At 47.3% G+C, this 10,550-nt stretch overlaps 1 protein-coding gene across 1 annotated transcript; it reads right to left on the reverse strand.

The window, feature by feature from the left end:
- Window positions 1-2,541: 2,541 nt before the first annotated feature.
- Window positions 2,542-9,651, reverse strand: DRG2 (developmentally regulated GTP binding protein 2; the record flags this gene model as incomplete). The annotated part of the gene is made up of 12 exons (XM_009580062.1): window positions 2,542-2,705; window positions 2,793-2,846; window positions 3,273-3,331; window positions 4,754-4,842; window positions 5,279-5,355; window positions 5,984-6,081; window positions 6,277-6,367; window positions 6,520-6,592; window positions 6,683-6,773; window positions 7,724-7,784; window positions 8,972-9,061; window positions 9,491-9,651. Coding segments are annotated over 12 exons (1,031 nt in total), but the record flags the coding sequence as incomplete, so codon positions are not given.
- Between the last annotated feature and the right edge of the window lie 899 nt (window positions 9,652-10,550).

Below are 10,550 nucleotides of genomic sequence, written 5' to 3' on the forward strand. Positions count from 1 at the left end.
CCCTCGGAGAAAATGCAGCGTGCTGCTCTTCGGGGGGCAAACGCACAGCTCCTGCCTGCAACTCACCCCCATCCTCCTGGACAGAAGAAATCCCTTCTCCAAAAACACTCAGCAAGGAGGCTCTGAGCACACCTCCCTTCGCTAACCCGCCCCCCCAGAGCTAACAAGGGGTCTGACCAATTCCATAAACCTCAGGAAGCTCCGGTACAATCCTAATGCTGCAGTAGACTTCCACCCTGCCCTTAGGACCTCGCTTTCTCAGGATTCGGAGATATCTTCAGGCAAACCTGCTGTTGCACGGAACTGCAATGTTTGCAGCTTTTAATGTTAGTGCAGAACAATTAGGGAAGCCGTCTGGAAGAATGAACACTGCAATTAAACGCATGCATTTTCAAATACAGCTATAAACTTGCTTGCAAAAAAGCTACTCTCAATTAAAAAAGAAGTTAGCTTCTTCTGGCTTAACTATTTTTACTTCATCCCCATTCCAAATTTAATCATGTATTAGTTCATTTTGAACAGGATAAAATGCCCAACTTTATAAATGAAGAGTAAGGCTAATTAGACAGAGGGTTTTTTAATGATGGCACACTAGACTAGTCAATTTGAAACCCGAACACACCGAGAGGGAGGCACTAACTAACCAAGGACATGTTTTAGCAGGTAATACTGTGCATTTTGGCCTCACGCAAGCATCAACCATTTCCCCAACTCCACACACTACCTGGTCTAAGGACGAAGCCCAGTCAGCAGTTCTGGCTGCCCGGTCGCGTGCTGGGGCTTGGCAGACTCCTGGGTTTAGAGTGAAAAGTCAGAAACTCAGGGACAAAATGAAACCAAAAAAAACCCTTTGTGCGGCAGCTCTGCCTGTTCAACCTTCACAGGAAATTTAAAGGGCAAGTTAATGTGCTGGAACGGCATCCCACCCAATTCACACAGAGAAGTGCCCGCTTTCTACAGCCAGCTCAGGCATAATGCGGCTAATTTGGAGCTCATTCTCCGCTAGCTGCCACCGCGGTCGGGATTTGCTCTGCACTCCAGCTGTGAACAAAGCCAGGAATAGGGAAGGGAACTTGCAGAGTTCAAAGTCACCTTCTTAGCTTGGGTATTGTGTATAATATCTATTTATCTCCCAACACACCTCATCAAGTCCCCTCCAGCCTCAGAGCCCTCTTGCAGCCACTTCACAATCTATTCCCCCCTACAACCTCCCGCAACAGCATCCGGGATTCTTCAGGTGGCCGAAGGTAAAAAAAGAGTTAGAAAACACACCAAACCGTCTACCCACTGCAGGCAGACACCTACAGTTCACATGAAATAGCAACTTTTATTTCTCAAATAAAATAATCCTTCCATTTCTGCTCGATCAGTTTGTGAGGGGTGGGGAGGAACAAAGGAGAGGGAAGGAGCCCTGCTCAGACAAGTTTGCAATCAGACCTGTCCTTACAGTTAAGAATCCACATCAGACCGAACCCTTTTTCAATGAAAGAAAATAAAAGCTATTGGCAACTCTTGATCCCAGAAGGAAAGAGCTGTTCTCTGTCAGGCACTCTGAATTGTTTAGCATCAGTATTCAATGAAAAAGCATGATTAGAAAAATCCCAGATTTCTGATGAAAAATATCCAGACAAGCAACAATGTTTAACAGGGCTGGGGTAAAACCCATGGCATGGGATGGTACTTGGAGCTCAAAGAGCTGTTACTGGAATTTAGGGGCATGATTGAGAAAGAAGATCCCCAGCAATACTCTTGGGGACTAACGGGCAGGACAAGAGCAAAGGAGGAAACTCCCAGGACAGCTCCTCGACGAGCGATATGCCAGAAGTGAACCCTCACTGCAGTCTGTGGCTCTTTGATCGTACCCTGCTGCAGTTTGGCCAGGTTAATCACCCATTAACAAAGTCTCATTTCTCATCTCTCTCAGTACCAGGATGTCCTACAAACCTTACTGCAGAGCTAAAGAGAGGCACAGAGTGCAACGTTTTAATGTTAATTGAAGTGGGACCACTACAAATTCACCGGGGGTTGTCTCAGATGAGAGACTGAAGTCTCCAATGGTGAAAGCTGCAGAGACAACGTGTCCAATGAGCAGGGGAGGGAGAACTTTGTTTCTGTTTCAGATCAATGCTTAAATTAAGTGAACGGATCAGCAGCAAAGCATCAGCAATGTTCTCTCAGCCCTGGCTTCCCTGTCCCAAAGCACAGGGCCAGATTTGTTCACACAAACCCGTAAACTTCCCACTGGTTAAGCAAGCCACTGGTAGGTTAACACAGGGATCCATGTGCAAACCCTACTGGGGCAGGACATTGCTGGCTATGGGAACTGTGTCCTAGAAGAACTGGCTCCTTTTTTAAGAAACATTACTTCGCCTGAAATGCTGCAAGATGGAAACCCATCTTCCCCATCCCCACCTGCAAGTACAGTAGCCTCATTTTCTGCCTTTCTCCAAGAGAAGGAGCTTCACAGAAGCTTTCTTGCTTTCTTGGCTGTAGAACACGTCTCCCTTTTTCTTTTTTTCTTTTTTTTTTTTTCCTCTTTTTTTTTGTTTTGTTTTGCTTTTATGTGGTCAGTTCCAATTCTAGTGATTAAAGACAAGGCCAGGCACCAGCAAAGAGGGTTACTTCTTTACGATCTGAATGACATCTTCATGCTCCATCATATGGGTTAAGCCCACTCTTTGAGGGCTGTATTTTGTGCTTGTCCCCTTTAAAGCAAAAGGGGGAGAAGGGTTAGGAGAAGACCAGTCAGAGACACTTGAGGACAGGGATTTCATTTGCTGTTAAACACTTACCCACACCAAGGCATATTTGAACTGGCTGGCTAATGATCTGTGAATTCGATGGCACTGCAAGACAGACAGACAGCATGTGAGACAGTTCAATGACACTACTTTGCAAACAACTTGCTCAATATCGAGGAACTAGAAGCAACTCAGGTCTATGTCAGAAATTACAATAGTGACTTTAGAAGCCAGTTAACAGCACTTGAAAGAATACAGAACAGACACACAGGAATCACCAGTCCACATAAAGCCCCATCCCACAGCTTCCATGTGCTTTTTCACTGGCCTGCATTAAGTAATTTTTTTTTTTAACCTTTCATAGCAGCTAGGAAAGAAACCCGAGGCAGATGGAATCAGTAAAGGTAACAAAAGCAGAAGCCCAACTAAACACTGACATATCCCAAGCTTTATGAAGCACAAATCATAGCAGGCTCCAACAGGAACCTGCCTTCCACAGACAAGGAAACATAAAAGATGCAGAGAAATTACCACATGCTCCACAGAGGCCCCTTTCCGTAGAATAATGGCATCTGTAAAGTCTGGTCTCTCTGTGGAGAAGCAGAAGAGGGGGGGAAAAAAGCATTGGATTCCGTCAACTGTGTTCTAACATGCTGATACCGTCTCACATTGCCTTGTGCTTACTACTCCCAAATTCCTCCTCCCGTTACACTTGCCAGCTCCCAGACAGAACAGGTATCCGGGTACGTGAAAGCATCAAATCAGTTCTATAGACACTCCAGTACCCACGTCACACAGCCAACAGCTTCCTCACAATTCACCTCCTCCAACTCCACGCCAAATACTTAAGACAAACAAAACCACCCAAGTCAAAACACACCTGCTCAAGTAAAACCAAACCACTCTGCAGTTTTCTCTAAAATCCCCAAGATTTCATAGCTTAACAAGCTCATAGAAAGTTCCGTAATCTCCTCACATCCAGCCAAGTTCAGAGTCACAGATGTTCACTCTCTCTGTAGAGAAGCAGAAGAGGGGGGGAAAAAAGCATTGGATTCCGTCAAGTGTGTTCTAACATGCTGATACCATCTCACATTACCTTGTGCTCACTACTCCCAAATTCCTCCTCCCGTTACACCTGTGTTCTAACATGCTGATACCGTCTCACATTGCCTTGTGCTTACTACTCCCAAATTCCTCCTCCCGTTACACTTGCCAGCTCCCAGACACAACGGGTATCCGGGTACGTGAAAGCATCAAATCAGTTCTGTAGACACTCCAGTACCCACGTCACACAGCCAACAGCTTCCTCACAATTCACCTCCTCCAACTCCACGCCAAATACTTAAGACAAACAAAACCACCCAAGTCAAAACACACCTGCTCAAGTAAAACCAAACCACTCTGCAGTTTTCTCTAAAATCCCCAAGATTTCATAGCTTAACAAGCTCATAGAAAGTTCCGTAATCTCCTCACATCCAGCCAAGTTCAGAGTCACAGCTGTTCACAACCAAACAGGAACAAATTACAGACGTGCCTTCATCACTGGAAGAAGCTGCAAGCGAGTTGTAAAGCAAAGGGAGGATCAAAGGCACTCATGAGCCTCAGGAGCCTGGCATGGGAATCACCAAACCTCTCAGAGCAGGAACAGGAGACCTCTTCTGGGTAGCGATGGGCTGAACAGCTCATCACAGAGTGTGCATAATAAGGAAGAAAGCTGCAAACTTGCTAACTTTATTTCCTTATATCATCATGCAAAATCTTATGAAAATTCAGTTCTTCTAGTGCAGAGGGAATAGGAGGGCTGTGGTGGGATACACGCACGGCTGGGTCAGATGGAACAGAAAGCATTTCCCAAGAGCTGAAAGCTGGTTAGGGAAAGCTTAATTGCAGCATTTCCAAGACACAAGAGATCACTGACAGCCAGGTGTCCCAGCCCCGCTGGCAGCCTGTCTGCCCTTGATGAGCAGCAGCCCTTTGTGCCTTTCAAAACTTTTCAGCTAATGGTCACTTACGTCCTCGTTTCTTGGTGTAGATGCAGGTAAGTGCCAGGTATTCCCAGAGCTTCTCTAGCAAGTAGTCCAGGTTCAGTTTCATGCCACAGCTGCAAAACACCAGGAACATCTCCATGTTTACCGCTGTTGTGTTTTAGAGATCCAGAAAAACAAGGTGAACCGTCTTATTAAAGTGCCAGGGGACAAGGGGAAAAGTCTTTAATGAGGCCAGTAAAGAAAAAAACACAAGGTGAAATAAATAGGGCTTCCAGAAGGGCAAGCAGCTTTGAAGCAGCAAAGCCCCAGTCAGATATATCAGCACTTCTAAGGAAACAAGCCAGACTGGCTTACTCTGGCCTGCTCACAGTGTGGAGAAGCTGAGCAGCCTGCCTCTCCAGGGGAAGGAAGCCTGGAAAAAGCTGCACAGTGGCTCTGCTTCTCACCCCAGCAGCTGCAGGCAGCCCTGGGAGAAGCCGGAGAAAGGGGCATGAAATGAAGCACCACACCATCCGGGCCAGCACATCAGGCAGCATGACAAGCTCCTACCTGATTACAACACTGTGGGGTCTCCGAGCAAGACGATCCACTTCCTCCATAGATATCTGGTCAATCTTGTTATAAACCTAAGTCAAAGGAAGAACAACACACCCTTTAGGAAGTCAATTCAGCAACACTGCAAGGAAGTAGGACATGCACATATAGGTATAACAAGGTAGTTCGAGCCTCTGAAACAGAAACACAGACCCTGTCAGCCAGAGGGCAGGCCAAGGCTCTCAGTAAAATAAACTGTTGAAATTCAGAAGCCTAAATGCAAGTTTGGGCCTTTTAAAGTTCTCCCTTTGGGATGACTTGCAACACGTTCTCCAGGATCTTGGATTTCACTATCAACCCAGTCACTATCAAACAGAGCCATTAAGTGACCTCTGGCACAAGGGACCAGTAGTGAAAACTCAAGCACAGATCTTGCAGCACAGGAACCGAAGGCTTCGCACCGTGGGAGCAAACCCCACGCCACCAGGACATGCAGCTCATGCTGCTCCACGGCAGCCAGCCACAAGAGGGCAGAGGGAACACACAGAGAGTACAGCCGCACATGTGAAGCTTATAAAAAGCTCCCCGTTGAGCTGTGCTTTCCACCTCTTAAACCCCAAATTGTTACTGCTTTAGGAACCAGGAAGACCCACTGTTTCTCTCAGCAAAGAATGGAGATGCTCGGTGCTGCAGAAGGCAGGCTGTTTCTGAGATACTCACGTAGAGGCACGGCATGTAGACCCTGTTGCCTACAATCACGTCAATGAACTCATCAGGGGAACAATCCTCTCTGAAGAGGACCTCAGCATTAAAGATTTCTGAGGTGAACCTTGTCAAGGCCCAAATCCCAACACGTCTAAACACTGCTGTAAGCCAATGGCCTGAGCTTGCTTGTGAAAGCCTGTTCTCAACCCAGCAAACACCAAAGACGCAGCAAGGTTGTTCCACAGAAGGCACCACTTGACTTATGAGCGGCTGATGGCTCAGAGGTCTCCCGTTTTAGGAAAGGATACTATATTCGTGAAGGATGAGCTGCACCAACTTCTCCGAGCACTGAGTCAACGTGACAGTGGAGTTGAAGGAGATACCTCCACCCTTCTTCGGCTGCAGGGAGGCAAATAAGCAACTGAAGAACTGTCTGCAAAATCCACAACCCCCCCCCAGTTTGTCCAACATGAGGGGCGGCACGTAGCGACCTCAGCTTTGAGTAGGCAGCCAGACACAAGTTGTGCTCGCTGCAGCCCAGGAAACCTCACCTTGAAGTAGATATTTGGTTTGCTTTTGTTCAGCCGGATTCCTACGGATTCCAGTTCTTTCTCCAGCAAGGCCCTGCAGGGACACTGCACATTAGTACCTGTGAGACTGAGCGCAGTCGGGTGACACCCATATCTTTCCTTTTTCCCAGAAGCACATGCTCACCTCTGTACTTCACCCTTCGTGGCATCCAGCATCATAATAACGACATCTGCTGTCCTGGCCACAGCTATCACCTGCCGACCTCTGCCCTTCCCTGAGAAGAGAGGAGATGACCATACATCAGCGAGAGAAACCAGCTACGAGCTCTGCAACAGACAGGGACTCCTGCCCTGCACAGCTGCTTGGAAGCAAGGAAAAAGATCCTGCAGTGCCGTATTGAGCTGCTGGGGGGCCCTGAGCGAGCGTATCTGGACCCTTCATACTGCCTTATGTCCAGCACAAGCCCTAACAAATACTCTTTGCTGCTGCTCCTCCACAGGTTACATGAACTAGTGTGTAAAGCTATCTGAGTACGGCTGCACGGGTGGAAATGACATTCTCTGTCTCCAGGACAGACATCCCCAGACATGTGCGATGGTAGCAGCTCCAGGCAGCAGAGACAGCTTACCCAGAACAGTGATGTGGGCCCAGGGCCCCTGTGCAGAGAGGTTACATATGCTTTCTGGTCAAAAAGGAGAGAGACCTTATTAATCAGGCTACGATCCTCCAACAAAATAGACCATTAGGAGATTTTCCAAGGTTTCCTAAGGCATTTTCTGACATGACCAGTCAATCTGGACAATGACAAAGCAGAGGGACAAAGCAACACCCAGAAGCAGGAGTCCTGGGAGGACTGGTAGGAACTCAGGAAATTAGTCAAAAGAGGTTACTGTTTAGCTGTAATTTCCCCCTCCGCCTCTCTAGCATCTTTCTTTAGATTTCCGCTGTACCAGAAAACAGATGAGCAAGATAACACTCACGCAAGAAGGTGAGAAGTGACTGGCTTGCTTTGGCTCCCACCTCCAGAAAAGCATCTTTCTGCTACATATAGAGCGTTACGTGGGCTCGGGGATAAGAATCGTGCTTCACATAAGACCAACGAGACTAAAATTTGGAAAGCCAATGTGGGAACTATTGGCCCAGGGAACTTGCTAACGTCTGAGACAGCCAGGTACACGATTCAGGGCAAATCCCTACTTTACAAGAACACAGAGATCAGCCAACCTTGTGCTGCTCCTTCGATGATTCCAGGCAGATCCAGCAGCTGAATATTGGCTCCTTTGTACTGAAAAGAAAACAAAAGGACGGAAAGCTGAAAGCTTTGTGCAGGGCTCCTGAGCTGCCTCGACAGCCCCAAGCACGTGCTGGAGTCCAAAGGCTGGAGAGCGTGGAACTGAATGAACCCGATAGAGCCGGACAACTTTGCACAAAGCTGATGGCTGTTTTGTTGAGGGAACCTCCAGAGCATTTCCTACGAAGCTGCGTTCAACGCCACATACTGCGGTACGTTAGGTCCTGACCTTCTAAAGCATCACATGATTGCTGTTTGACAAAGCACCAGGAAAACAGTACAGTACAAGAGTAGCATTATCCTGAGTTGGTGAAATGGAAAGGAAAGGAAAAAAAAAAACCAAACGACCTTACTTGCTTGTTACAGTGCTTTCTCGTTAAACCAAGCAAGTGCCACCATCTCTTACCGAGATGGATCAGAACTATTCAGATGTGTTGCAGATCTTACAGTACCAGGAAATAGCAGGAGACTTTCATTCATTAGATCTGCAGAGACATTAGCTTTCAAGCTATTGTTGCAGTGAAGTCCTCAGTAACGGCTTTAGCGAGTGACTGCAGCTCACGGCAGTGTCTGGATGCGTTACAGTATTTGTGTTCGTTTTAACACCAATACGGTTACTTTCATTATTTAACTCCACTTTCAATTCTGACCCAAATTTTCTCATTACTCTTGGACACTTTTCAGTTTGATGCCCTTTATAATTTGCTTTACTGATGGATGCTTAGGCCACCACTAATAAAACTCCTCAAGGACAGGAGTAGTATTTTCTTTCCAAATTGATCACAGTACAGATTGCCTCTTTTAAAGCTTCATTAAAAACAAATCTGTCAAGGTTTCCAGCCATCTGGTCAATGGCGCCAATAGTGGTTATAAAAAATTCAGTTGAGAATTGTCGTATTGCTCTGGTCAGTCGAACAGCAGCATATGAAACCCCGCTCAGGCAGTCAATCCTGAGGAGTTATATAGCCTAGGGAAGTGCTAAATCAGCACTGCAGGTTGCAGAAGACCTGATACTGCAAGCACTCGAGACCTCCTAAAGCTTAAAGCAGAAGTCAGCAGAGACCTTTGGATATCACTGCTTCGTAGTGGTAGCACAAGTGTAACTGGTGTAAACAGACACATTTACATTTCTGGTTTTCTTACCACCACTACTGTGCTGAAGGGAGGAGAATCCTACTTACTTCTATGACTCCTGGGATACACGTCAGGGTTGTGAACTCATAAGATGCAGCTTCACTGGCAGTTGAGGTCATTAAACTCAAAAACGTGGACTGAAATGCAAGAGATCATCATCACTAGAGATATGCAAATGAAAGCACCGGTAAATGTTCAGCAAAACAAGTAACGCCAAAGTGTTCCTCAGCTTTTAGAAGCCGTGTTGTGGCTGCTCCAGGCACAGGGACTGATGCGGGACAGCCAGCGCTTTCGCTGAACGAAGGCAGATCCTGTACTCTCACCTATTTTCTCAGCAGTGCTGTGGCTGAGCAGACCAAGTTTCGAGCTGTTACCACAGGGCACCGCACACAAGACGAAGGAGCGTTTCCCCTAGCTCTAACTTTCAGCTCTCAGCGTACAGTAATTTTCTGTTAAGTCATGGCAAGAAGGTGAAAGACAAAGAGATGGACGTCTGCTTTACAGCCACGGCTAACCACAAACCTGGAAACACACATGCCACGTGGCTAACGTAGACACTCACTGACCTTACCCACAGAAGGAAAACCGATCAGTGCCACCCGGGCATCTCCAGATTTCATCACATCGAAGCCTTCTCCTTTAGCTGCCGAGGATTTGGAGGGTTCCAGCAACTGAGCTCTGTATTTTGCAAGCTTTGCTTTCAGCAGGCCGAGGTGGTACTCAGTGGCTGGAATAACATAAAGGCAACAACCGGTTGACAAAATGTTGCTGATAATTCACTTTGAGAAATAAGAACCTTCCTAAAAAGAAACACTATGGATCTCGGTCAACGTCTTAACCACTGCCACACACATGAGCGACCCCCAGCTGTTCTGTAACCTCTTGAAATACTGGGCATGGAGAGCAAACCTTCTAGGAACCTGCACAGAAAGCCAGACTTGAGGTAAATAAGCAGCCAAAAAATTCCTGAGTAAAAGGAGTAAGCCAGAGGGAGAGCAAGTGCAGGAATGAATGGGTGAAAGGGGTCAGTTAAGGAGGGAGAGATCACAGGCGGAACAGCCACTCCTGGACAAAGGCCCCTCCTTACACCTGGTCACATTCAGCGCTCCAAAAACACAAGATTTTTTTTTTCCCCCTGCTCCTGTCAAGTTTTAAAGACATGTTTAACTTGGAGCTCATGGGCATGAAAGTCCTTTATTGACTTACTCTTAGCAAAACACTTGATTTTACACCTGATACAGAAAAAAAGGTAGTTGTTTCTGTAGAAGCTCCCTTTATATCAGGGAAGGGCAAGAAACCCAGGAGATTACAGGACTTACTATTTTTCCTTTCCATTATTTACCACAGCCTAAAGCGTCCAGGAGTAGCAAGGTACTGGGCACCCACTCCGGCAGAACCTGAGGGCAGTTCTGCTCCCCAGTCCCGCTCCCCAGTCCCCTCTTCAAGTTAAGGCATTTAAACACCACCTGGGGACCCCACAGCAGGCAGCCCTGGACCCCCTGCGCCAACAGCACTTGGGCTCCTTGGCCCAGCTCTGAGGAGAGCCGGGGTGCTGCCAGGGCTCCGGACTGCACCTCCTCCAGGCGTGCGGCCCGAGGCTTCCCACCCGCACGGGCCAGGGCATCA

This window comes from Fulmarus glacialis, unplaced genomic scaffold, assembly GCF_000690835.1.
Source record: "Fulmarus glacialis isolate BGI_N327 unplaced genomic scaffold, ASM69083v1 scaffold3676, whole genome shotgun sequence".
NCBI classification, from domain to species: Eukaryota; Metazoa; Chordata; class Aves; order Procellariiformes; family Procellariidae; genus Fulmarus; species Fulmarus glacialis.